At 40.5% G+C, this 25821-nt stretch overlaps 1 protein-coding gene across 1 annotated transcript; it reads left to right on the top strand.

Annotated features, from left to right (window-relative positions):
- The first annotated feature begins 73 nt into the window (after positions 1-73).
- On the top strand, positions 74-16571 carry Cdnf (cerebral dopamine neurotrophic factor). Its single transcript, XM_027405208.2, has 4 exons — positions 74-346; positions 11328-11455; positions 13685-13826; positions 16266-16571. The coding sequence occupies exons 1-4, from the start codon at positions 232-234 to the stop codon at positions 16442-16444; spliced, it is 564 nt and encodes a 187-aa protein (XP_027261009.1). The 5' UTR covers positions 74-231; the 3' UTR covers positions 16445-16571.
- Positions 16572-25821: the final 9250 nt, after the last annotated feature.

The raw sequence follows: 25821 nt of genomic DNA on the forward strand, positions 1-25821 counted from the left end.
TGGAGCCCTGCGTATTTGCCGTAACGCGCACGCGCAAACCGGAAATGACCGGAAGAGGCTCATTTGCTCCTTCCTCTCCCGAGGTCGGTTCATGAGAGCCAGTGGAAGCTCTTGGCGGAATTGCGTCACTTGTTTCCTGCCTCTTATCCACCCCGTGAGATTGTCTCCGGCGGCAGTAGTCCGGCGACAGTAGTGTGGTTGACAGAGGTAGTTCCCGGTCTCAGGCTCAGCATGCGGTGCACTAGCCCAGCTATCCTAGTGACCTTTTGCGCCCTGCTTTGGATCTCGAACCTAGTGCAGGCGCAGGACCAGGATACCGATACGCAGTTGGAGGCTGACTGTGAAGGTGAGCCGTGTGTGACCTGCTTGCGTGGCGGCGACACCACGCTCAGCCCAGCTGTTACCAAAGCATTTTCTCCCGGCCCAAGCTGTAAATAACATCTCACCCAAGAAATGCGGCCCAGTCAGTAATTTTCACCCCTGCCTTTCTCAACCTGAGCAAAAGCTTGATTTGGGCCCAGTGACACTTGAGGATACGTTCTGCTTTTTGCTGTCGTTAAGCTGGTGCCGGAAAAGGAGTGGGTTATGATTCGTATTAGATCTCGCTGCCAACTTGATTCTGTTGCTCCTAACCAGGGAGAGTTGCCTCTCGGCCCGTAAGACATGTTTTGAGGTTCAAAATAATTTGTCATTCCCAGAAGGAAAATAAAACATGCCAATTTGCCAGGGTTGCTGAAATCAAAGACAAAGTTAGTGTTGGCTAAAACTTACAGCTGGATATTGGTTTGTTTTCTTTTTTTAACACAAAGGAGCACATTAATTCCTTTAAGAAGTGTAAAATAGAGATTCTTTTTTCTTTTTTCCTTCTAAGGACTTGGCGATCAGAACACCTTTATCCATTCCACCACCGCCCCTCACCCCCGACTTTGAGGGTATTGTACTACCTAGGTTTTGCAAAAACAGCATACTTTTTAGAGGACTGTTAGCAAGAGCCAAGATGAGAGTTTTGCTAGTCCCTTCCTTTGGGACCATGTAGCTCTTAAATCCTGGTTTTATTGAAATGAATGTGTATCTTCTGATCTTGAGAGTGGGCTTACTAAACCAATGTAGACTCACAAGATTGACATAATTAAGTCTTAATAATCGGAGTCTGGCTTTCTGTCAGCAATTATCAAATCCTTCTCTAGAAATTTTAAAATAGGTTTTGTGTTATTTTAAAATTCTGTAGCTAGATACTTGTTTTACAGTTATAATTTCAGTTAAAGATGTCATTCTGGGCAAGCAGATGACTTAGCAGCTAAAGATGATTGTTCCCAAGCCTGAAAAAACTCTCAGTTTGGTCCCTAGAACCTACAGTTTGGTGTCTCCAAACCCCATTTGAGGAAAGGAGAAAAATGACTCTTGAAACTTGTCCCCTGACCTAGCAGTGGTGTGCTGACTCACACAATAAACCAATAAATAGATAAGTAAATAAATACATGTATTTTTTGAGATCTCATATTTCCCAACACATTTAAGCCTCATTTGTGTGGCATGTACTATGGATTCGATGAGTCCTCCACAATTACTTTTGTAGTTTTGGTCTGAAAATATATCAGAAGAGACAGGACATCTGGATTAATGTGGAAGCCTGTCCCCTTTTCTAATTTACTACAGTCTATTGTGATTATTAGCTTGCATGTCTGCCTAACTCACCAATGTGTCTTATTTGCTTGGTAGGAGGCTACATATTCACATAGGCAGGAATTATCATGGAACAAGAGCTAGGCTCTACATCAGGTCCTATTACTTCTTATTAGTCTTTTTATTTTGACTGTCTGGCACAAATGCCACAGTGTATTCAAGGATGTCTGAGAACAGAATCCTTTCTGTCCGTTTACAGTGTGGGTCCTGGGACTCAAACTCAGGCCATCAGACTTGGCAAACAGCTCTAGCCAACTGAAGCCATCTCACCAGCCCTTGTGAGCCTTTTTTTATTAGTCACTTAATTTCTTGTCAGTGTATAAGATTAAAATACTGTATTATACTGCATATAATAGTACAGTATATGTATTATATTTCATATAATATAGCAGTGGTAAGACATAGGGTCATGGGCCATTTTAAACCTATTGATGTGTTTTGGTTTGGGAGATTTTTTTTCAAATTGCCTTTCTTATTCATTTTGCTTATCCAGTTCCTGTAGATAGTTTAGTTTGTGAGTCTTGGGCTTAGGTAATTTGAGGTTTTCTGAGAAAACAAGCATTTCCAGAAATCATGAAAAGGATTTTATTAGCTAAGCAATGGTGGTGCATGCCTTTAATCCCAGTGCTTGGGAGGCAGGGGCAGGTAGATCTCTGTGAATTAGAGGCCAGCCTGGTCTACAGAGTGAATTCTGGGACAGCCAGGACTGTTTCACAGTGAAACCCTGCCAAAAAAAAAAAAAAAAGAATTTTATTATGGAACTTAAACTATTTTGAAATTGGTATAGATTGTTGATTATGAAACTACTTTAATAAACAAAGAGAACCCTGCAGTATGAGTAAAAGAAAGGTAACCATTTGATATCACGATAACAAACACAAGCCTTAAGTTACTAGCTTCAGTTATCTGTGCTGAGGTTATTAGAGAATAACCTCATGTAAATTCAAGGATTAAATTTGTGTTTCTCTGTGGCATCTGCCACCATTGTTAATTTTTTTTCCTTTCAGAAACTCTTGCCTTGATGACCTTGACACTGCTATTTCTTTTGTCTTTGCCTTCTGTCACTGCAAATGTTTTTCAAATTTCTTCATGCGCTTCTAATTCTCTGGCCATAGCTCGCCTCCCTCCCCCTCCCTCCCTCCCTCCCTCCCTCCTTTCCTTCTTTATTTCTTTCGACACAGGGTCTCACTATGTAGCCTTGGATGGCTTGAAACTCACTATGCAGAACAAGCTGGCTTCAAACTCAGACATCTGCCTGTCTCTGCCTCCCAAGTGCTGGAATTAAGGTCATATACCACCATGCTTGGCCTAGCCATGACTTAAATGTTGGAATTTTTTAGTGTTGTGCCCTCTGTCCATATTTATTATCAGTTACATACAGTGCAATAAGAACTAATCTACCTGACCATCTAGTAAATCCTACATCTCTATATCCAAGATATTTTCTTCCCACAGGTCCAGACATATTGTCCAATGGGTGATTATGGAATGGCTAGCATTTCAAAAACTCAACATAGTTAAAAAGTAATCCTCCCCACTTTTTTATTCCTTAGGAGCTTATTCCTATTCTGCAAAGTCAGCAGAATTAACTGGTTTGTTCCATATTTCTTTTTCCTTCTTTCTGCCAACCAATTGCTTGTCTATTGAATCTCCCTTCCACTGGGTTCTCTGCCTTTCTGCAGACCTTCACTGTTTTTACTTTCTACTACTCTAGTGTCCTTCTATCCTGCGCTTGCCCCATTGCTAGTCTCCTAGGAGGGTTGTCACATTGCTCCTTGGTTTAAAAAAGTTTTTCATTGGTTTCCCAGTTCCCTCCAGGTAGTGTCTCTTGCTTTCTTTTCCCATGGTATATAGTATGTTTCTCAGAGGATTCAGAAATCATTTTACTGTCCACCATGCAACTATACTTTTAAAAAAGTCTCTCTAGACGATGTCTCTCATGGTTTTCAAAATCTTTTATGACACACAATAGGCAGATTATTGAATAAAAAGATATAAATGTGCTATGGCAAAATTTCATGCATGTTTGGGTGAACCAAATGTTTATCTTTTCCTCTTTTGGGTAAATGGTACCTTGACAGAAGTAAGCTGAGGTTAAGAAATCATATAAGGTTGCCGGGTGTTGGTGGCATACGTCTTTAATCCCAGCACTCAGGAGGCAGAGGCAGGCAGAGCTCTGTGAGTTCGAGGTCAGCCTGGTCTCCAGAGCGAGTGCCAGGATAGGCTCCAAAGCTACACAGAGAAACCCTGTCTCGAAAAACAAAAAAACAAACAAACAAAAAGGAAATCATACAAGGTTATGTTGAGGAAGAGATATGAGACTTTGCAAAAATGGATCTCGCTTGTAGGAAGATGTGGGCAGTTGCTTAAAGACTTTGATGAATTCTTTCTCACTGACAGCAAGATCATGACAGCAGCTGTCTTCTTTGTAGACTTAATGTGTGTAATAATTAATCTGATATGTCAGGAGCCATTTTCCACTCTTATCAGTGGCTTGTAACATTGTCGATCAGTTAGATGTACTTTCATCATTTGCCTTTAGGGAGAACACTGGTCCTTTTTCTTGTTATGCCTTACTGACTGTTCCTAAGAGTGCTTTTCTGATTCTGTCTTAAATTCTCAACTTCTAAACATTGGCGTTTCATGAAGATGATACCCAGGCCTATACTTTCTCCATCTCCATTTTCTCTGTGGTCTCATTTCTGAATATGATGAATTATACATTTATGTACCATTCTAAATAATATCCCAGTTCCCAGATATAATGATGTGCTGCATATCAACATTTCAGCCAGCAATGGACCATGTATACAAAAATGCTTCTATGAACTTATGAACATTTTCTATCACTCAGTGATGTTGACTCACCTGTGTTAAGATAAATCTTTTGGCCATAAGCTGCCGAGCCCCACCACCACGTGTGCGCTCTATGCCAGCTGCCCGCCTGAGTTAGGGCCTCAATTAATGCACAAAGAGACTTGTATTAGGTACAATGCTGCTTGGCCAATGACTAGGATTGTCATCTGTTAGCTCAGTCTCAATTATCATAAATCTATATATTTTATAAGACTTATCTTATAGAGGATGCCTTCCAATGGCACCCTCCCTTGCTGGTGGATCACATTGCACCGCTGGAGGAGGAGCAGAGGGGGAAAAGGGGGACACGTCCTGTTTCTCCTTGCTTAAATATGAGTCACCTTGCTATGTCACTTCCTGCCTGGATCACCATTTCTCTACTACATTTCCCAGAATCCTCTTTAACTCTTAGTCGCATCTAACTTGCTGTCTCATTGGCCAAACAAGTACTTTATTCAATAATCAATAAGATAAACATACACAGTACATTCCCCATCACAATTGTTTTTCTTTTTTTCTTTTTTTTCCTTTGAATTAGAAACAAGATTGAATTACATGACAATCCCAGTTCCCTTCTCCCTCCGGTCCTCCCCTGCCACCCTCCCCCAACTAAAACCCTACCTATCACATATCCTTTCTTCTAATCTACACCTGACTCAACCTTTCTGATCCCTCATGACCTCTGCATCTTTCCTCTTCTTCCCTTCTCATTCTCATAGCTCCCTCCTCCCTCTTCCCATGCTCTCAATTTGCTCAGGGGATCGTGACCCTTTCCCCTTCTCCAGGGGACAATGTTTGTCTCTTTTAGGGTCCTCCTTGTTTACTAGTTTCTCTGGCAGTGTGGATTGTAGGATGGTAATCCCTTACTCTATGTCTAAAATCCACATATGAGTGAGTACATATCATGTTTGTCTTTTTGTGATTGAGTTACCTTGCTCAGAATGGTTTCTTTGAGTTCCATCCATTTTCCTGCAAATTTCAAGATTCCATTTTTTTTCTGCTGAGTAGTACTCCATTGTGTAAATGTACCACATTTTCTGTATCCATTCTTCAGTTGAGGGGCATCTAGGCTGCTTCCAGTTTCTGGCTATTACAAATAGTGCTGCTATGAACATCGTTGAACAGATGTCTTTTGTTGTATGAATGTGCTTTTTTTTGGGTATATGCCTAGGAGTGGAATTGCTGGATCTTGTGGTAGACTGATTCCCATTTTCTTTTTTTTTTTAAAGAATTATTTTTTAAAGGATTTATTTATTTATTTATTTATTTATTTATTTATTTATTATGTATACAATATTCTGCTTCGTGTATATCTGCACACCAGAAGAGGGCACCAGATCTCATAATGGATGGTTGTGAGCCACCATGTGGTTGCTGGGAATTGAACTCAGGACCTCTAGAAGAGCAGTCGGCACTCTTAACCTCTGAGCCATCTCTCCAGCCCTATTTCCCATTTTCTTGCGGAGTCCCCCTACTGATTTCCAAAGTGGCTGTACAAGTTGGTACTCCCACCAGCCGTGGAGGAGTGTTCCCCTTTTTCCACTTCCTCTCCAGCATAAACTGTCATTGGTGTTTTTGATTTTAGCCATTTTGACAGTATGGAGTAAGATGGTATCTCAGAGTTGTTTTGATTTGCATTTCCCTGATGGCTAAGGATGTTAAACACTTTCTTATGTGTCTTTTAGCCATTTTAGATTCCTCTATTGAGAATTGTCTATTTAGTTCTGTACCCCACTTTAAAAAAATTTTTTTTTATTAGTTCAAGTTAGGGAACAAGCTTGTTTCACATGTAAGTCCCTTCTCCCTTTCCCTCCTCTCACCCCCATCTCTCCTCCCCCACCCCCAACCTACCCCCCACCCCATCCACCCTCCACTCCCCAGGCAGGGTAGGGCCCTCAACGGGGGCTCTGCAAAGTCCACCAAATCTTCCTGTGCTGGGCCTGGGCCCTTCACCATGTGTCCAGGGCCAGAGTGTATCCCTTCACATGGGATGGGCTCTCAAAGTCCCTTCTTACACCAGGGAAAAATATTAATCCACTACCAGAGGGTTCCTGGATTGCAGAGGCCTCCTTATTGACATCCTTGTTCAGGGGTCTGGATCAGTTTTGTACTGGCCTTCCAGACAGCATCTGGGGTCGATGTGCTCCCCCTTGTTCAGGCCAACTGTTTTTGTGGGTTTCTCCAACATGGTACAGACCCCTTCCGATCTTCATTCCTCCCTCTCTTCAACTAAATTCCAGATTTCAGCTCAGTGTATATCTGTGGATGTCTGTCTCTGCTTCCATCAGCCACTGGATGAGGGCTCTAGGATGGCATAAAGTGTAGTCATCAATCTCATTTTAGGGGAAGGGCTTTTAGGTTATCATCTCCACCATTGCCTGGATTGTCAGAACATGTCATCCTTGTAGGTCTCTGGAGATCTCCCTAGTTCCAGATCTCTTCTCGGACCTATAGTGGCTCCCTCTAATATGGTATCTCTCATCCTGCTCTCTCTCCTCTATTCTTCCCCCGACTCAATATTTCTGCTCCTCCATTTCCTCTCCTCTACTCCTCTTCTCCTGATCTTATTGTGGTAGCTCCCTCTCCCCTACCTTCATGCTCCCAATTAGCTCAGGAGTTCATGCCACTTCCCATTCAAATTGGAAAGGAAGAAGTCAAACTTTCACTATTTGCAGTGACCCGAAAAACTCTACCAGGGAATTCCTACAGCTGATAAACACCTTCAGCAAGGTAGCAGGATACAAAATTAACTCAAAAAAATCAGTAGCCCTACTATATACAGATGATAAATCCAATGAGAAAGAAATCAGGGAAACATCACCTTTCACAATATCCACAAGCAACATAAAATATCTGGGGGTAACACTAACCAAAAAAGTGAAAGACCTGTACAATAAGAACTTTGAGACTTTAAAGAAAGAAATTAAAGAAGATACCAGAAAATGGAAAGATCTCCCATGCTCTTGGATAGGTAGAATTAACATAGTAAAAATGGCAATCCTGCCAAAAGCAATCTACAGATTCAACGCAATCCCCATCAAAATCCCAACACAGTTTTTCACAGACATTGAAAGAACAATACTCAACTTTATATGGAAAAACAAAAAACCCAGGATAGCCAAAACAACTCTTTACAATAAAGGATCTTCTGGAGGCATCACCATCCCTGACTTCAAGCTCTACTATAGAGCCATAGTTCTGAAAACAGCTTGGTATTGGCACAAAAATAGACAGATAGACCAATGGAATCGAATTGAAAACCCTGATATTAACCCACACACCTACGAACACCTTATTTTTGACAAAGGTGCTAAATCTATACAATGGAAAAAAGATAGCATCTTCAACAAATGGTGCTGGCACAATTGGATTCGGACATGCAGAAGATTGCAGATAGATCCATACCTGTCACCATGCACAAAACTTAAGTGCAAATGGATCAAAGATCTCACCATAAATCCAGCCACACTGAATCTTCTAGAAGAGAAAGTGGGAATTATCCTTGAACAAATTGGCGCAGAAGACTGCTTCCTGAACATTACGCCAGTAGCACAGACATTGAGGTCTGCAATTAATAAATGGGACCTCCTGAAACTGAGAAGCTTCTGTACCCCACTTTTTAATTGGATTGTTTGGTATTTTGGAGACTAGCTTCTTGAGTTCTTTGTATATTTTGGATATCAGCCCTCTGTCAGATGGACTCACCTGTTTTTAATCATTTGTGTTGATTCTGAAATAAACAGACCCCAAGAAGGCATTGGCTAACACATGCTTCTGTGTCTTAGTTTTTAACAAACAAATTGAAAAAGTAAGAAATAATTTAAGAACTTAAAGAACAGAGATTTCAAGTAGGAAGACATAGTGCAATGTTTGTGTTTCAAACTAAGGGTCATAACAAAACAATTAAATAGTGTTTTAAAAATTAAAGAATTTTTATGGTGGAAATCTTATAATAAGCCAAGGTTCATTTATCACGAAAGAAAGAAAACTATTTTTTTTCAGAAATGTCATGTAGCTTAAGTGTTCTGTGCCTGTAGTGTCTACCTCAATGTGTATTAATGCTCTTGACCTTTGTGTTGGTTCACTCCTTCCTGCCCCCCTCCCCCCAGCTTCTAGTTCTACAGGCTCCATTCATAGTAAGATCCATGTTCAGGCATACCATTTTATTTTGAAATCTCTTTTCTGCATATGTGCAGAAACATTCAGAGGCCAGAAGAGGGCACCTGATCCCCTGAAACTGGAGTTTCAGGCAATTGTGAGCCACCTGACATGGGTGCTGGGAAGTGAACTTGGGTCCTCTGGAGGAGCAGCAAGTGCCCTTTACCTCTGAACCATTGTTCCAGCCCTGATTATTAGTATTCTGTTTTTATTGCACCTTTCTTATGTTTATGTACCCAAAATTGAATGAAACTTACTTACAGCACTCAGTATGGTAACATGTTCTACACACAGGCATGATCACCTTGTGACTGTAGTTCAACAGAAAAATCACAAAACATTGTAAGATTGTGTGTGTGTGTGTGTGTGTGTGTGTGTGTGTGTGTCTGTGTGTGTGTGTTCTTGTAACTCCATTACATGGTTCTTGAGCATAAACTTTGTAGATAACAGTGTAGTGTCATAGTATTAAAAGGTTGAATATACCTGCCAATCATGTAGCCCAGGAGCAATGAGCTGTATATTATAACCTAGGTGTGTAGCAGGTTACAGCATCTGTAAGTACCCTCTTTGATGTTCCTACAATAAAGTCACCTAGCAACACATCTCAGAAGCAATGCATCCCCATCATTAAGAGATGCATGACTGTACCAAGAGATTTCCTCACTGTTTCTACTTGAATTACACATTATTTAGAATTCTTCAGAGCAACAGAACCAATACAAAAAGTGTGCATGTGTGTGCATGTTTGCACATGTACACATGTTTGTGTTAGTCTTTAACTTACAATGAGGTTACAGCCCCATCATAAATTGAAAATATCATTAAATTAAGATGCATTCAATACACCCAATCTGCCACGTATCCTTGTTTTGCAGTACGGTACACTCTAGAGTGTGGTGTTTAACCTTATGGCTGTGAAGTTGACTGGGTGCTGTGAGTGACTTCCCAATTACATTTTCATTCAGGATGTTTGGCAAGAAAGGTATCATAGGTCATGGCCAGTTGAGACTAGCAACAGAAGTAGTCTACTTGAAAAGATTTCAGGTTTAGTTATTATCAATCATTAAATTGGTTTATATATATATATATATATATGCATTTAAAGAAGTTAAGGGGCTGATAATATAAATATAGAGCAGGAGGCTTTTTGGAAAAGAGCCAACTAAACTAACCAAAGCTGATGAGACCAACAGCAGATTAGATAGCAGTGAGAAAAAGGAAGAGCGTATTACAAGATCTCAGAGACAGACTGTGGATGTCGATCAGTTTGTAGAGTGCTTGCCTTGCTTATATGAAACTCTGGGTTTGACCCTCCGTGTTGCATAATATGGTAGTCTTCACCTGTAATCCCAGCTCTTAGGGCATGGAGCAGGAAGATCAAAAATTAAGCTAATAGGGATTTTGGGCCAGTCCAGGATACATGAGACTCTTATCAGTAGAGGGAAAAAAGATGGCTGAGAATGAATCACAGAGAGATGAAAGGATAAGATGGGAAAGAGATAATAAAGATAAAGAAAACGCCAACCAATGGTCATTGGATTTCCAGACGGTCAGGAGAGAGGATATATGCACCTTAGTGACATCACTCCTTATCATGACAAAAGCCCTGACAAAAACCCATAGAAGAAAAGATTAATCTTCCTCCCACATCAGGGAGAACATGGCCAGGGGCCACTCTGGGCCACTATCCTCTCTACCACTTGCCCATCAAGTTAGCTGAGGTCTCTTTGGCTCAGTCTCTCTATCGGTAAAGAGGGCAATGAAGTATCTACACCAGAGCTTTGTTGTGAAACTTGAATGACTTAAAATACATGCAATACTTGCATCAGAGCCAGCACCTGCCAGTCCTGACAAATGTTAACGTGGTGGTTGCTCATGGTGGTGCCTGAACTGAGTCCCATCTCTCACAGCTCAAGGCAATTGGGACTGAATAAAGTTCTTCAAGTTAGGATTTAACTATTGGTATATTTAAAGTATGGTTTTAAAATATCAGATTAGGATTCTACCAATCTCAGACTCATGGTGATAGAACATAAATACTTGTGCATGCTAAGGAGCTTAATTTAAGGCATTATAGTTATTCAGATTTTTCTCTGTTCCTGAAGCAAAGTTATCCCCAAGACCATATCCTATACAAAAATCTATCTTGTCTTTTAGGGTCTGCCAAAGTTTGTATGAAGGTTTTCATTTTAGGTGGAACTTGGTTCCAAAGACTGATTGGTGGATTCTGTCTACTGCAATCATGGCTTTAGTAACAGACCCCCAAAGAATGTAAAGGGTTTGAATCCATGGCCATAATGCATTGAATCATACCTATATATTTTAAATTTTATTTTTATTTTATGCATGTAAGTGTTTGCCTGAATGTATTTATTTGTACCACATGTATGCCTAATGTCGTCCAAAAGAGGGCATCAGATCCCTAGAACTGAAGTTACACATGGGTGTAAGCTGTAGGTGCTGGGAACTGGTCATGGATCCTTTGTAAGAGCCACAAGTGCTCTTAATTACTGAGCCACCTCTCCAATCCTGAATCCTACCTATATTTTTCTCACTTGGTGGGTGGGTCACAGTCCTGGATGTGGTAGAGGTAGAATTGTGTAATAGACCTAAGTCTCTCTTCCTTCTAGTATGTAAAGCGTTCTTAAACCGATTCTACAACTCCTTGCTCACCAGAGGAGTAGACTTTTCTGTGGACACCATAGAGGAAGAGTTGGCCAGCTTTTGCTTGGATGCCAAAGGAAAAGAAAGCCACCTGGTATGGTAAATTTCATTTCTCTGGTGTGTTTCAAAAAACAAAACAAAACAAAAACAAAACTACCAATAATTTCCCTTTCCACTTGGAGTTGGGGTCTTCCTTCTTCAATGCCTAACTCAAACATGCTCACTGTAGATGGCAAGCAGAAATCAATCTTCTGGGAAACATAATCCTATGTGTTAAGTCTTGAATCCTGGGACAAATGGCTGAGATGCCTATTTAACAAATCAAAGTGGACCCAGCCACCAAGTATTCCAGCATCCTTCAGTCCCTACTTGTTACAGGGTCCTCATATAGCTCAGGGTGATGTCCACTGTGGACTCTTCCAGAGGTCTCTGCCTCTGGCTATCCTCTCCCTTTTATCTACAATAAACTTTCTCTTCCACCACACCTAGGAGAAGTCATGTCCTTTCCATTTTATTTCTTTTCCCCATTCACTGTGGATTCTTATTGAGAGTAAACCAGTTTTCCTTTCTAAGTAAATCACAGACAAGTAATTTTACATTTTCTTAAACTGGATTGTAAAGCTTTTCCTGATGAGAATTTACTATTGCAAGGCTTTTTCATTTGTTACTAAGACACTTAGTCAAACCCATAAATTATCTCAGTATTAGTCACATGTAATGATTCAGGATTTTATGTTTTCTTTTTTAGATTGTATTTCCTGAATTTAATGTATGGCTTGTTTCAGTACTTCTATATCAATAAAGACAATTTTAGATCAAATCATTTTTCCCATCTTGGTATTGAACATACAACCTTGTTCATGCTAAGTATGTGTTTTGCTACAGTGCTATACCTCAGGTACCAGACCAGTTCTTTTTTGCCTAAAGTGGCCATGCTAATGTACACTACTGACTGACACATTGCCAAACTCTTGTCTTTTATTTGTGACTAACATTTATATATGTATGAACACAAGAAAGGCTTATTTTTATATGTGTATATGTGTGTGATTCTGTGTAGGGGTTTGTGCATGTGTGAATGCAGGTACCTGAAGAGGCCAAAAGGTGGTGTTGGATCCCTTCCAGATGAAGACAGGATATTGTAAGCTGCCTGGAATGGGTAGATGTTGGGAATCCAGCTCAAGTCTTTTGGAAGAGCAGTATGAACTCTTAAATGTTGAGCCAGGCCTCAGCCATACATATACATGCATGCATGCATACATACATACATACATACATACATACATACATACATACACACACACACACACACATACATACATACACACACATACATACATACATATGCCTGCTTTTTTGAGACAGGGTTTCTCTGTGTAGACCTGGATGTCCTGTAACTTGCTCTGTAGACCAGGCTGGCCTTTAACTCAGAGATTCACTTGCCTCTGCCTTTGCCTCCTGAGTGCTGGGGTTAAACGTGTGCACCACCACCACCTGACTTTATATTTTTATATGTAACATTTTAAGTCAGGTAACTAGAAAGGCAGTATGATGAAAGTTACAGACATGGTGATATATGTGACAGCTAAAATTCTGGACTGTATAATTCTGTCTTTTCTACTTTTGGGCTGGGTAACCTTCTGCTGTCTTGGGTACAATATGGGGATAACAATAGCACTCGGGATCACTGTGAGAAGTAAATAAGCTAATCCCTTTGAAGAAGGGAGAGCAAGCAGTGCCTGTGAGAGCAAGCACTAAGTGTGAGTTCTCACCAGTCTTCAACCATCATGGGAATCTTCAGGCATATCTAATTAGTCTGATGACAAGACTGGAATGCCTCAGCCAGTCAGGGTTAAAATTTAACAGCTGGACTATGAAAACAAAGCTAACCCCTCTCTCTTTCCCCCTTTTTTTCTTTGGTGTTTCAAGACAGGGTTTTTCTGTGTAACAGCCCAAAATGTTCTGGAATTAGCTCTGTGGACTAGGCTGGCCTCAAACTCACAGAGAATCCACCTGCCTCTGTCTCCTGAATGCTGGGATTAAATGTGTGCACCACCACCCTGTCTCATTCTCCCTTGCTTATACTGTTTTTCTTACTTTTATTCATTGTTGGGAATACTAAGTCTTTCTAGTTACATTTCATTTGTTTATTTTACATGCATATGTGTGGCATGTATATAGAGGTCAGAGAATAACTTGCTAGAGTCTGTTCTCTCTTTCTACCATGTGGGTCTCAGGGGTCAAGCTAAGGTTGTTGGTGGTAGGCATCTTTGCCATCCCAATCATCTCACCAGCCCTGTATTGCCTGTCATTCCCCTTTCAGTGTTATTATCTAGGAGCCAGCAAAGATTCAGCCACCAAGATCCTAGGTGAAGTCACACGTCCCTTGAGCGTGCACGTACCCATAGTGAAGATCTGTGAGAGGCTGAAGAAGATGAACAGCCAGATTTGTAAGCTAAACTATGGTACGAGAGACTTTTCCATGTGTCGTTGAGCTTTGAAACACTGGGCCATGCTATCTAAAAAGCCAGCATTAGAGGGAAGGAATTCTCCACTCACTGACAGGTTGCTGAGTTGGTGAATGGTGCTTTTGTGTCAGCTGAGCTCCTGTAAAGGAAGGGAAATAAATAAACTAATAATAACCCAATATCATATATGTGTGTCTGGGAAATTCCTGAAAATGAATAAAGGAGCCACGTATGGTGGACTGTGAAGACATGAGTCAATGTGTTCAATGGCAGGAGGGCTTTGAAGTTGTAATGTGACTGCATTTTCATTCTGGGTGTGTTTATCCTTCTTCCAACTTCTACTTTTAGGAACTGGGCTAGTTTCATCAAACCAGGTTTTGCATGATGACACAGCTCATCAGGGATGCCTAAAATAAACAGCCAGGAAAGGAAGGTGATGTCCTATTTAAAAACTCTATCCTTGGCCTTATAAATTTCATATGGTTAAATCTATTCTTATACTGAAGGATTGTATCTGGGCCAGCCTTTTGTGTTGTAGATGGAGTCAGTGTGATTGAAGGATGGGAAAATTGTTCCCTCAGCTATCCTTAATACCCGAAATTCCACTGATAGAGACACTTTCTTCTGCCTAATTTGTCTCTCTCTCTCTCTCTCTCTCTCTCTCTCTCTCTCTCTCTCTCTCTCTCTCTCTTGCACACACACACACACACACACACACACTTACTGTAAATGACCTAGGTAATTAGCATCCAGCTCTGTATCATTTAGACTCATTTCCCACCACAGCTGTGCAATGTGCGCATGTCCCATAGCTGCACAGCAAACATGAAACAGGTTTAAAGTTGAAAGACACCAAAGACAACCTCGTTCATGTTTGCCAAGCACAGGCCTTGCTTTCCAGGGTAGTTATTATGGGTAAGCGTACCTTTTTATTGACTTCAAAGGAGTAGGATAGAGGCAGGAAGCCCCGAGTCCGTATAAAACATGGTCACAGAAGGGACAGCTGTGTGCTGAGTATTTCATAAAACAAATTTATTTGCGAAGACTTGCACTTACAATGAATGGATTTACCTCACAGGGCTCCTTAAATATTAGAAAAAGTACAGGATATTATAGAGAAAACTAATATTTATTTATACCTGAGAACACTGGCCATTAGAGAACCTCGGGAAGCCATCAACTAATTTTACTTTCTGTATCGACCTCTTTCTTGTACTTTTCAGAGTATTGTGGCATTCCCCCTTTTAAACTTAATGCCTTTTAAACTTTTTCCCTAGAAAAATATCAAAGAAACTGCTGACATTTACTTGAAGTTATTTTTCTCCAACAATTTCTCTTGAATGTATCAATAATTATAAATTGCTTTCAGTTTATTGTCAGACCCCCTGGAGTTGGAGTTTCAGGTGGTTATGAAGTGCCTGCCGTGGGTTTTGGGACTTGAACTTGGTCCCTCTGCAAGAGCAGAGTATGCTTTTAATTGGAGGGACACCTCTCCAGCTCTGATTTCCTCACACTGTTACGAAGACTCCATAACACATACCTTATTGAAGGTGTATTTTCTCTTAAAACTGGACTATGTCCTATGTCTCTGTTAGTTAGCCACAACAAAGGCCATGCCAAAGACACTGGCTTTTATTTATAAATTTCTGTTGTTTCAACCTTTGGAGAAGCAATTAAACAATTAAATTTGTTCCAGGAATGCAGACTTGTTTTGAAAACTTCCAGGCCCTTGTTTTGAAGCCCACATAACCCTTTAGGAGGATAGTCAGAATGCAAACTGTACTAGTAGCTTTATACAGTGGTGGATAACAAAATCCCCAGGGCCTCAAGTTCCTAATATAAAATGGCATAGCATTTACATAGACTCCAGGCACATTACTAACATTACACCATATAATGCAAATGTTATGTAAATAGGTTTCCATTACATCTTTTGTGTGTTTGTGTGCATATGCATGTGTGTGCTTGAACTCCTGTGCATGTCTATATGTGTAAGTGCATGTGTGCCACAGCACACATGTGAAGGTCAGGGAACAATCTGTGGGAGTAAGTTCCCTCTTTCCATTGTGTGGATCACTGGGGATTGAACTTAGGTCCTTGGGCTTGGAAGCAAGTGCCTCCCCCCACAAGCCATCTTAGCTAGCACATAGTTGTTATACTGTATTGTTTAGGGGATAATGACAAGAAAATCTCTGTATATGCTCAACATAGATTCAGTATTTCCCTTTCTTTGTCTATGATGGGTAGCACTCAAAGACATAGAACCCAAGGATATAGAGGGCTGACTGGTGATGCCGAATTTTCTTTGGGTATGTCTTGATCCCCATGAAAAGGGAATTGGAGTCTGAAGGAGAATGGAGTCAGTACCATATGCCCTTCTAAGAGTTTGGTGAGATTTTTGTTTTGTTCAATTATGTGCTCTTTTTTGACATTTAGAGAAGAAATTGGACTTGGCATCGGTGGACCTATGGAAGATGAGAGATGCAGAATTGAAGCAGATCCTGCACAGCTGGGGGGAAGAGTGCAGGGCCTGTGCAGAGAAAAATGACTATGTGAACCTCATTAAAGAACTGGCCCCCAAATATGTAGAGATACACCCCCAAATAGAGCTCTGACTTCAGCTATCAGTGCACATGGACTGTAGTTAGAGCAAAACAACTGTCTAAGTTGTCTAAGTAATAGAAGTTACTATTACTCATATAAAGGAAATTCATTCAAAGAATACAAATCAAGAATCCACAAGTCTATGTTTGGTTTAATTATAACCATTATTGAATTGCCAAGTGACCCAAGCTCAGAGTCGTCATCTTTCATTGTCACACACCAGTCAGGACTAAATCATACTCAGCACATACAGGCAGCAGAGATAATTACGGTTCTTAATGCTATTCTTTCAGCTTTAAGCAGCAAACAATAGTTTCAGCTCCATTTTCCAGCCATAGACTAATAAGAACCCCATGGTAGAAGTGCTTGCCTTTCTGTCATAGGTTAGGGTTTGGATACTCAAGAAAGCATTCTCTTGAAACTTTCTGGGGTGGTGGGAATGTCCCTTATCAAGTTGGGTGATAAGAGATATGATCATCACATTGATATGGAAGTATAATTAAGATGTTGTGGGTGTTTTATTGTACATCAATTCTCTCTAATAAACAGTTGTTAAAATTATTTGAGAGAGACTGGAGAGATAGCTCGGAGGTCAAGAGCATTGGCTACTCTTCCAGAAGTCTTGAGTCAATCCCCAGCAACCACATGATGGCTCACAACCATCTGTAACGAGATCTGGTGCCCTCTTCTGGCCTGCAGGCAGACAGGCAGAGGGAACACTATATATATAATAAATAAATAAATCTTTTAAGTTATTTGAGAATTACCCAAAATTAATTGATTAAAAACAACCGTTCATTTCCATAATCAAATGAACTTACTGGCAATTTAATTTGTGGAATAGAGAACTTATTCAGACAGTAAATATACATTGACAGAATAATGTTCACTTTTAAATGATGCAAGTGAATGTATTTTCACCAAAGCAATGGGGTGTGAATGAACCTATTAGAGAATTAGTGGTTCCTAAGGAGCTATGTAGGTCATGTAGCTGAAAAATAAGAATAAAAAGTCTTAGTGTAATGAATGACCCAAGGTGGTTATTGTTTCTAGAGTTTAGCAGTTTTCTCAACATGTGGGAATATCCTCCTTCGTTTTGAATTTTATGTAAGAAATGCCAAAGTTAGACTAGAGAAATGGCTCAGTGGTTAAGAGCACTATCTGCTTATCCAGATGACACAGGTTCAAGTCCTAGCTCACAATATCTATAACACCAGTTCCAGGGGCTCCAATGCCTTCTGACCTCCACAGGCACCAGGCACACAAGTGGTAGAAAGGTGTACATGCAGGCAAAATACCCATACATGTAAAATAAAAACAAAAATACCAATGTTAAGCTTCAAAAAGTTTTATGAAAACATATCTCTTAGTCAGTGTTCTATTGCTGTGAAGAGACACCATGACCACAGTAACTCATAACATAAAGCATTTAATTTGGGGCTTGCCTACAGTTTCAGAGGTTTAGTTCACTATTATCATGGTGGGGAGCTTGCAGGCAAACATGGTGCTGGAGAAGTAGCTGAGAATTCTACATCCAGATCTACTGGCAGCAAGAATATGAGACACTGGGCCTGATGTGGGATTTTAAAACTTCAAAGATGAAAACAGGAGAATTCTGGGACACTCCTGGCATAGATAACATGGAATACACATTGATGAACTCAAAATCAAGGTGAAGGCAAGGATAGACACACAAGTGACTTTTCAAGACATACATCTGAAAGAAAGGATGGTTGGTGGCTGTTCTCCCAAAATATATTTGGAAATAAAATTCCACCTAAGAATAATCTTCTTGGACATATTATAATTCTGAATCTAGAAACTGTGTTTTTTTTTTCTTACTGCCTATCATTTTTTCTTTTTGTTATAGTGTGGGTATCTTAAAATTGTAGTATCACAAAACATTAATGTTAAGAAATTAGTTGCATTAAGTTATTATTCTCCTAGAAATATATTTGGAGGCTAGAAAAACACTGTAGCCAGGGCACATATACTAATATTGATAAATTACCTACCCTTAGGGGCTTGAAGCAGCACCCTGTGACACCTTGATTAAATCTAGGCCAGATAATGCTACTAGAAGAATTTAGGTCAGCTCAGGATTGCTATCAAATGAGATTCACAAAGAACCTTTTGAGTATCAGAACTTTTTGGAATAAAAGAGTGTGGATGGTATATAGCATTTTTATGGTAACTCTGGTTTCAGTGGGTCTCAACCATTAAATTAACCATTTCCCATTTCCCATAGGCTTCTAGAGGTTGAAAAGTACTTGGGACCACCAGAAAGCCAGGCATTAGGGTACCTGGCCTGTTCTTTGGCTACTGATTTTCATGGTTCTCTGAGAAATTTAACCATCGGATAGCTACTGAGAAAACACTTTCACTGAGTCACTTTCCCTCCCTCAACCTCTATATCATCTCTGTTTTTTTTTTTTGTGTGTGTGTGCGTGTGTGTAGGTCACAAGAGCAGCCACGCCCCCTTCTCACAGTCCCCACCCTTCGAATATCACTCATTAAAAGCAGGTGTCTCTGGCCTGTCAGTTATTCTTTCAGGATGCACTGTGTACAAGCAGCTGCAGAAGATGTTCACTGGGCTCCTACTCTTTTTCCTTTTGAATTTTTAAAAACCCATTTTGGAAAGAACAGATCAAATGTTGACTTCTTAGTCATGGGGCAGCTATAAATACATTGCAAAGGATAGTGGGCTGTACAATTTCTACCAGTTAAGAAGCTTGCCCCCTGCTGGATATTATCTCAAAATTATGTGTACATCTCAGGAATTTAAGTGTTCCCCTCACTTCTAAAAGTTAAATTTTCATTTACATCTATTAAGTCTCTGTATGTGTGTGTGTGTTTAAAGTGTATGACGTATGTGCATGTGTGTGTTTGGATGTGTGATCTCAGGTGTCCTGCTCTACACTCCTCACCTCATTCCCTTGAGACAGAGTCTCTCACTGAACCTGGAGCTAGCCTGACAGCCCCAAGCCCAAGACACCCCCGTTTCCTCCTCCACAATGCTGCAGTTACAGGCACATGCAGCCATGTTTGGCTTTTATGTGGTTGCCAGGGATTTGAATTCAGGTCTTCATGCTTGCTCAGCAAATGCTCTTACCCAAGGAGCCATCTCCCCAGCCCTGGAGCCATCTCCCCAGTTCAGGAGCCATCTCCCCAGTCCTGGAGCCATCTCCCCAGTTCTGGAGCCATCTCCCCAGTCCTGGAGCCATCTCCCCAGTTCTAGAGCCATCTCCCCAGCCCTGGAGCTATCTCCTCAGCACTGGAGCTATGTCCCCAGTCCTAGAGCCATCTCCCTAGCCCTGGAGCCATCTCCCTAGCCATGGAGCCATCTGCCCAGCCCCTCCAGTCTTCTTTGATCTTGAGACAACAGGAGGGTCTTCACTGCTTTCAGAAAGAAATCCAGGGTTTTCTCCTTCATAGCCTATATCTGCCTCCCCAGAAAGTTCACAGTGCTGCTGCACCTTGACCTTGGGCAGGAAGCACTCCATGCCTGGCTCAGACTCACACAGTTCTGATTGTTAGTGGTTCCTAGACTTTTCATTCTGTGGGGAAACCTTAAAATGATCACAACCTCCTGAATATACAAAGCTGTAAATGAAAGCAAGAAGTTGAAAAGAAAGACAAATTAGAATTTAAATTCTAGGTCTGCCTATGTTTGGTTGTAGCAGCCGAGGAGAAAAATTAAACAGATTTTCTGGTCCTTTATGTTGTATCTTAAGAATGGATCCAATAAGTATGTACAATATGAAGTGATTATGAAGATTAAATGAAAGATATAAGCAAAATACATAAGTGAGTAAATAGCATAGAGCAGGTATCTCAGTAGATATTATTTGGATCTGAATGGTACTCTCATTTCCCTCCCTCCCTCCCTCCCTCCCTCCCTCCCTCCCCCTCCCTCCCTCCCTCCCTCCCTCTCTCCCTCCCTCCCTCCCTCTCTTCCTTCCTTGCTCTCTCCTCCCTCTCCATTTCTCCCTTCTTTTCTTCCTTGTGGTTTTACTACATAGTTCAGGCTGGGCTCTGACTCCTGACACTCCTATCTCAGCCTCCCAAGTGCTGAGATTACAAGTGTGCACCACCACACCTGAGTCTTCATGTATTTTTCTTTAGAAGATTTTGCTTATCCTTAGAGAATTCTATCTGAAAGCGTGGTGAATACTGACTCATTTATTTTATAGACGAAGAAGATGGACAGAGAGATGTTGGAGATTTGGCCACAGATGTCCAATAATTAATTCAGTTCAGCTGATGTCTGAACTGGACCTAATCTTTAGACTGAGAAATTCAAGGTTGATAGTTTGGCAACTTTGAAATTAACTTTTAAAAGTGGTCAAATATGCTCATATCTTGTGCCTTTGGATTTTTAATCATACTACAATAGTCAAATAGTCAAATAAATATGACCCAATGAGGCTGGGATTTAACAAATAGCCAGCACAATGTGTTCTGGATGGCAGCTATGAAATGTGATGGACTTTCTCTCCATTTTGGAAGGGGTGACTCAATGTTTCTGGAACATTCTTTAGTTCTACTCTACACACCTCTGTTATGCTATTGCATCAGGTTGGCTGCAAGATGATTTACTGTTGGATCAACAATACAGAGAATGAGGAAATATGTTTATGGAGCTCTTTATTGCAGCCACACAGACTAGTTGTCTGGCATCACTTGGGAAATGGGCTCATTAGCACATGTCTTCTTTAACACTCTTGAAATTTAATCATCTAAAAATGAGGTACTTTATGGACTTTATCTTTTCAGTAGTTTCTATCTTTCTTTTATTTCTTTAAATATTTATATTTATTTTTAATTATGTGTGTATGTGAGTGGTTATGTGCATGTAAGTGCAGTGCCCTTGGAGGCCAAAAGAGGGCACTAGGTCCTCTGGAGCTGGAGTTACAGGTGGTTGTGAGCAATCCACTATGGGTGTTAGGAACTGAACTCTGATCTTCTACCAGAGCAGCAAGTGCTCTTAACCACTGAGCTACATCTCCATCCCTTGCTCTTCATTTTTTAATACAAGGCAGTAAATGTAATAAGTAATAAGACAGGTGTGGTAGCACAGTGCATATAATTCCAGCAGGTAGGAAACTGAGGCAGAAGGCCATGTGTTGAGGGTCAATCTGAGCTGCAAGCATGGCTCTGCTTAAAAAAAAAAGTCAGCTGCTTCAACTTGAAGAGTTTTCCTATTTATTTACATTGCTGGAAAATGTAAGAGCTTTGCTTTCTTTGCTTGTTTTTCTAGTAATACCAATTATTTCTATCTAACATACTTATTGGTACCCGCCTGGAATTATGTCTTTTCTGGAGGGAAGAAAAATGCTCAATATAATGTTTGGAACAAACAGTGAGTACCCGTGGTTTGATTTGGTCAAAAGCCCCTTTAACGTCTTGGTTTAAAGTTTAAGCCTCCATGAGTAACTTCAGGAAGAGCTTTGGCTGGTCACCGAAGTTAACTCACATGCAGTATATTCCCCCAGTGACATAATGGTGATGGCTAGATAATTTCACTTTTAAATAATATTTTTTTCAATTCTTTGAGAATTTCATGTAAGATGGTTTGATCATATTCACCCCCAATTCCTCCCATACCCATTCTCATCTTCCTACACATCCAACTTTTCTTCTTATTCTTACAGTCCAGTTTGTGTTGTTCAACTACTCTGAGGAATACGGGGTGACTTCCTATTTTTATGTGACTATCATGTATGGATTAAATGGAACCAGGGTTGTGGCTGTGACATCTATAAGCGTCTAACGCCAATGCTCTTGACTCTTTGATGATGGCATCACTTTCTTGGAAATGAAATGTTCAGGAATGACCCTAGGGCACCTCTTCATGTAGAAGACTCATAAAACACACACATTTATTTTCCATTTGCATCTGTAAATTGTACCTTGTATTTCTGGTGATTCTCAGATGAGGTCAGCTTTGTAAGAAAGGCGTCCAAGCTTTGGGTGTTGGCTTCCACATTGCACCTGCTGTGATTCTGGTCTATTTTGGCTGTGAGCAGGGTGATAGAGCCCCTTCCAACACTGTCTAAGTCCCACCTTGTTTGGAATGTTTAAGTTCTTTGGTGGATGACCTCTTCTGGACCCAGAAGAATTGGGGAATAATGTGGAACATCGCTGTGTTGGCGCAAAGTTTGCTATTCCCAATAAGTCAACCATGCTGTATTACATACTTAAGATATCCTGTCCTGTGGAGATGCCAAAGGACAACTGTTCTTTACCAACAAGCAGAACAAACTTCTTTCTCCAGATTCTAGTTTTGCTGATTATGAATATGGTTGAATAATTTTGCAGTTTGCCTTCTGAAAAAGATGCACAGATCGCCCTAGATTTATAAAGGGGGGCTAGTGTCAATGCCCATTCCTTGATAGGCTAACAAAAAACTTTCCAATCTAAATCAGATAGAGTCTTGATGGGGCTGGATAGATGGCTAAGCAGTTAAGAACACATCTGTTCTTATGTGTACACAAGGTCAGTTCCCACTATCCACACCAGGCAGCTGACAACCTCTTAGAGTTCCAGCTCTGAGGATACTGGGCCTCTGGCCTCCTCAGGCACTTGGACTTGTATGCAAATATTGACCCAGCCCCATAATTCAAAGCAAAAACAGAACTTTGAAAAATAGTCTTGAGCTTGAGTAGATTTTTAGAAAGAAATTTGAAGCATGTTGAAATTTGCCAGTTTCAGTGCTAGAAAGAGGATGCATGGAGAGTATAGGCTCTACTGAAAGGTCTTTATGATCTAGTCCATTGGCACAGGCTGACCTTGGGTTTCTCATTACTTTTGAATATTTCAGTAATTCAAGTGTGAAGAACTTTCCCTCTCTACGTGATTGTTTCCATCCTGCTTTTGAGTCCATTTTATAACATGACAACACAAATTAAAAAAAGATAATAAGTGTTCTAGAGAATATTGAATAGCAGGGAGAGGCAAGAGGACCTGAGTTTGGCTGCCTAACACCTGTGTAAATCCAGGCACAGGAGTATAGTGGGAAATTACCAATATGGAGTCAGGTAGAAATATAAGGGTATTTAATAGGGAAAAGCCTTACTTACAGAGCGACCTAGCCAGCTGGCGTGGCAGCACTCTGTACGCAAGCCCAAAAGTGAAACCGAAAGAGAAAACGCAGTCACACTACGTTACCCTGACCACGCCCTCGCAAGCATGGTCAGGCACACCTGTAGCCAGCCCCTAAGAAGGCGTGGCTACAGCTTCCCCTACAATTCCCCTTTTAGTCTAAAAGAGGGTTAAAACTTAACAGTGTAAAGTATCCAAAATTAATAATCATAAAGGTAAAATATAAGAAGATACAACAATCTGCTATGTCAGATCCTAACTATCTATGTTAACTAAACCCTAAAGTCATCTGAGAGAGGTATCCAAGCCTGAACACCTCCTTCCAATCCCAACCATAAACAATAGGAAGCTATCCCTAACTAGGTATATTCACTATCCTAAGTGACAACAATGGGGAAAGGGGGCGTAGCATCCTCCAAGTTACTTCCTGCTGATATGGGACGATGATAGTCATGTGGGGTCCGGTAGAAAGAAAATGTTAGTATAGTGAAAGTCTTGAATGAATTGTATCCAGACCATGTTAGATGGGATTCACTTGATTGAAGATCTCGCTTGAAATCCTCAACTTGATTGAAGTCAGTACCCGAAGCTCTGGCGGGAGTGTCAGTTGAAATGGAGCAAGTTGGATCCAGTGCAGTCGAGGAGGTGTGGCCCATTTTCTTTCCAGGGTGTCCAGGGATTGCTGTCAGGCAGGTCTTCATTGGCTGTGTGGGACTCAAACATAAACAGTTAGCAGAGAAATGTTTGCTTGTGTATGTACACATGCTGGGGAATGCAAACATGAGAGCATAACAATTATGAGAGGGTGTACACCTTGAGAGAAAGATCAAGAAAAGACAAAGACAGTCCCCAAATTCTTCTTTTATTCTGTATTACATCAATTGGCTTCTTGATACAATACAGAAACACTAAAGCTTAGTTAAATAACATGCTTGGATTTTAGAGGAGGAAAGCCAAATCCACCTCTAAATCCAGCATTGGTTTAATTGAATAGGGACTAGGAAATAAAGAGAAATAGAGTTTTTTGAGAGACAGCTGTAAAGTTTACCATATGGCACGTTCCTTTTGTTTGATGGTTATAGCTACCTTTTCTTCTTAAGTGTCTACCCATGCAGTGTCCTTTGCCTTCTGAAGATGAGTTTTCCTGTGAAGATAAAAGCAAAACACTTTCCTTTCTTTTGGGAGGTTTCTATTTAGTTTATGAGATATACCTTAGTAGAATACCTGTCATTTGTCCTCGTCGAGAGGTTTTTCCTTTTCCACTTGAATCTTGATCAACTTTGATGGTATCCAAAGTTTTTCTTCTCCTGTAGAAACCAATGCAAAACCCCCGACCCCAACGTAACACATGTCCTGGTTTCCATTCAGAAGTTAGCACATCTTTGAAGTATACTGGCTGATTGAGTTCAGCAGTTTTGTTTGTAGTCCAGTGTCTTTCTGCAGCTGTTTGTCCTTTTTCATTGGCATTAAGAAAGTTTAGTGTTAATAAAGCATTATGCAACCTATGTTTGGGGGGTTTAGTCTTCCAAGCTTGTTTGTTGAACATCTCCTTAAGTGTTCTATTAGATCTCTCAACCACTGCTTGTCCTGTAGGATTGTGTGGTATACCAGTAACATGCTTTATGTTATAATATTTGAAAAATTGTTCCAGTTTTGTAGAGACATATGCTGGAGCATTGTCAGTTTTTATTTGTGCAGGTATACCCATAACTGCCATCACCTCTAGCAGGTGTGTAATAACAGAATCAGCTTTTTCAGAGTTAAGAGCAGTAGCCCATTGGAACCCTGAGAATGTGTCTATAGTATGATGCACATATTTCAAATTTCCAAACTCTGCAAAGTGAAAGACATCCATCTGCCAAACCTCATTTCTCCGAATGCCCTTAGGATTACAACCTGCTGGCAATGGGGTTTGATTATAAAAGGAACAAGTAGGACACTTTTTCACTATTTCCTTGGCTTGTTGCCAAGTGATAGAGAAGTCCTTTTTCAAATCTTTGTTATTTACATGATGTTTCTTATGAAATTCTGAGGCTTCTAGCACACTTCCAATTAATAAACGATCAGTCTCATCATTGCCTTGTGCTAGTGGGCCTGGCAGACCCGTATGGGATCTGATATGTGTAATGTATATAGGATTACTTCTGTTTCTGATAGTTTCCTGTAATTGTAAAAACAGAGAAGTTAATTCTGTATTATCAGGAACAAATTCTGCAGTCTCAATGTGTAATACGACTCTCTCTGCATATTGAGAATCAGTAACTATATTAAGAGGTTCTGTGAA

The sequence above is a fragment of the Cricetulus griseus genome, chromosome 3, assembly GCF_003668045.3.
Source record: "Cricetulus griseus strain 17A/GY chromosome 3, alternate assembly CriGri-PICRH-1.0, whole genome shotgun sequence".
In the NCBI taxonomy this organism is placed as follows: domain Eukaryota; kingdom Metazoa; phylum Chordata; class Mammalia; order Rodentia; family Cricetidae; genus Cricetulus; species Cricetulus griseus.

Excerpts from the sequence above, each read along its gene's own strand:
- Cdnf (XM_027405208.2), top strand. The coding sequence starts at position 232 with ATGCGGTGCACTAGCCCAGCTATCCTAGTGACCTTTTGCGCCCTGCTT. Across the intron at positions 347-11,327 it reads GTTGGAGGCTGACTGTGAAG|TATGTAAAGCGTTCTTAAAC; the intron begins GTGAGCCGTGTG and ends TCTTCCTTCTAG. Across the intron at positions 13,827-16,265 it reads GATTTGTAAGCTAAACTATG|AGAAGAAATTGGACTTGGCA; the intron begins GTACGAGAGACT and ends TTTGACATTTAG.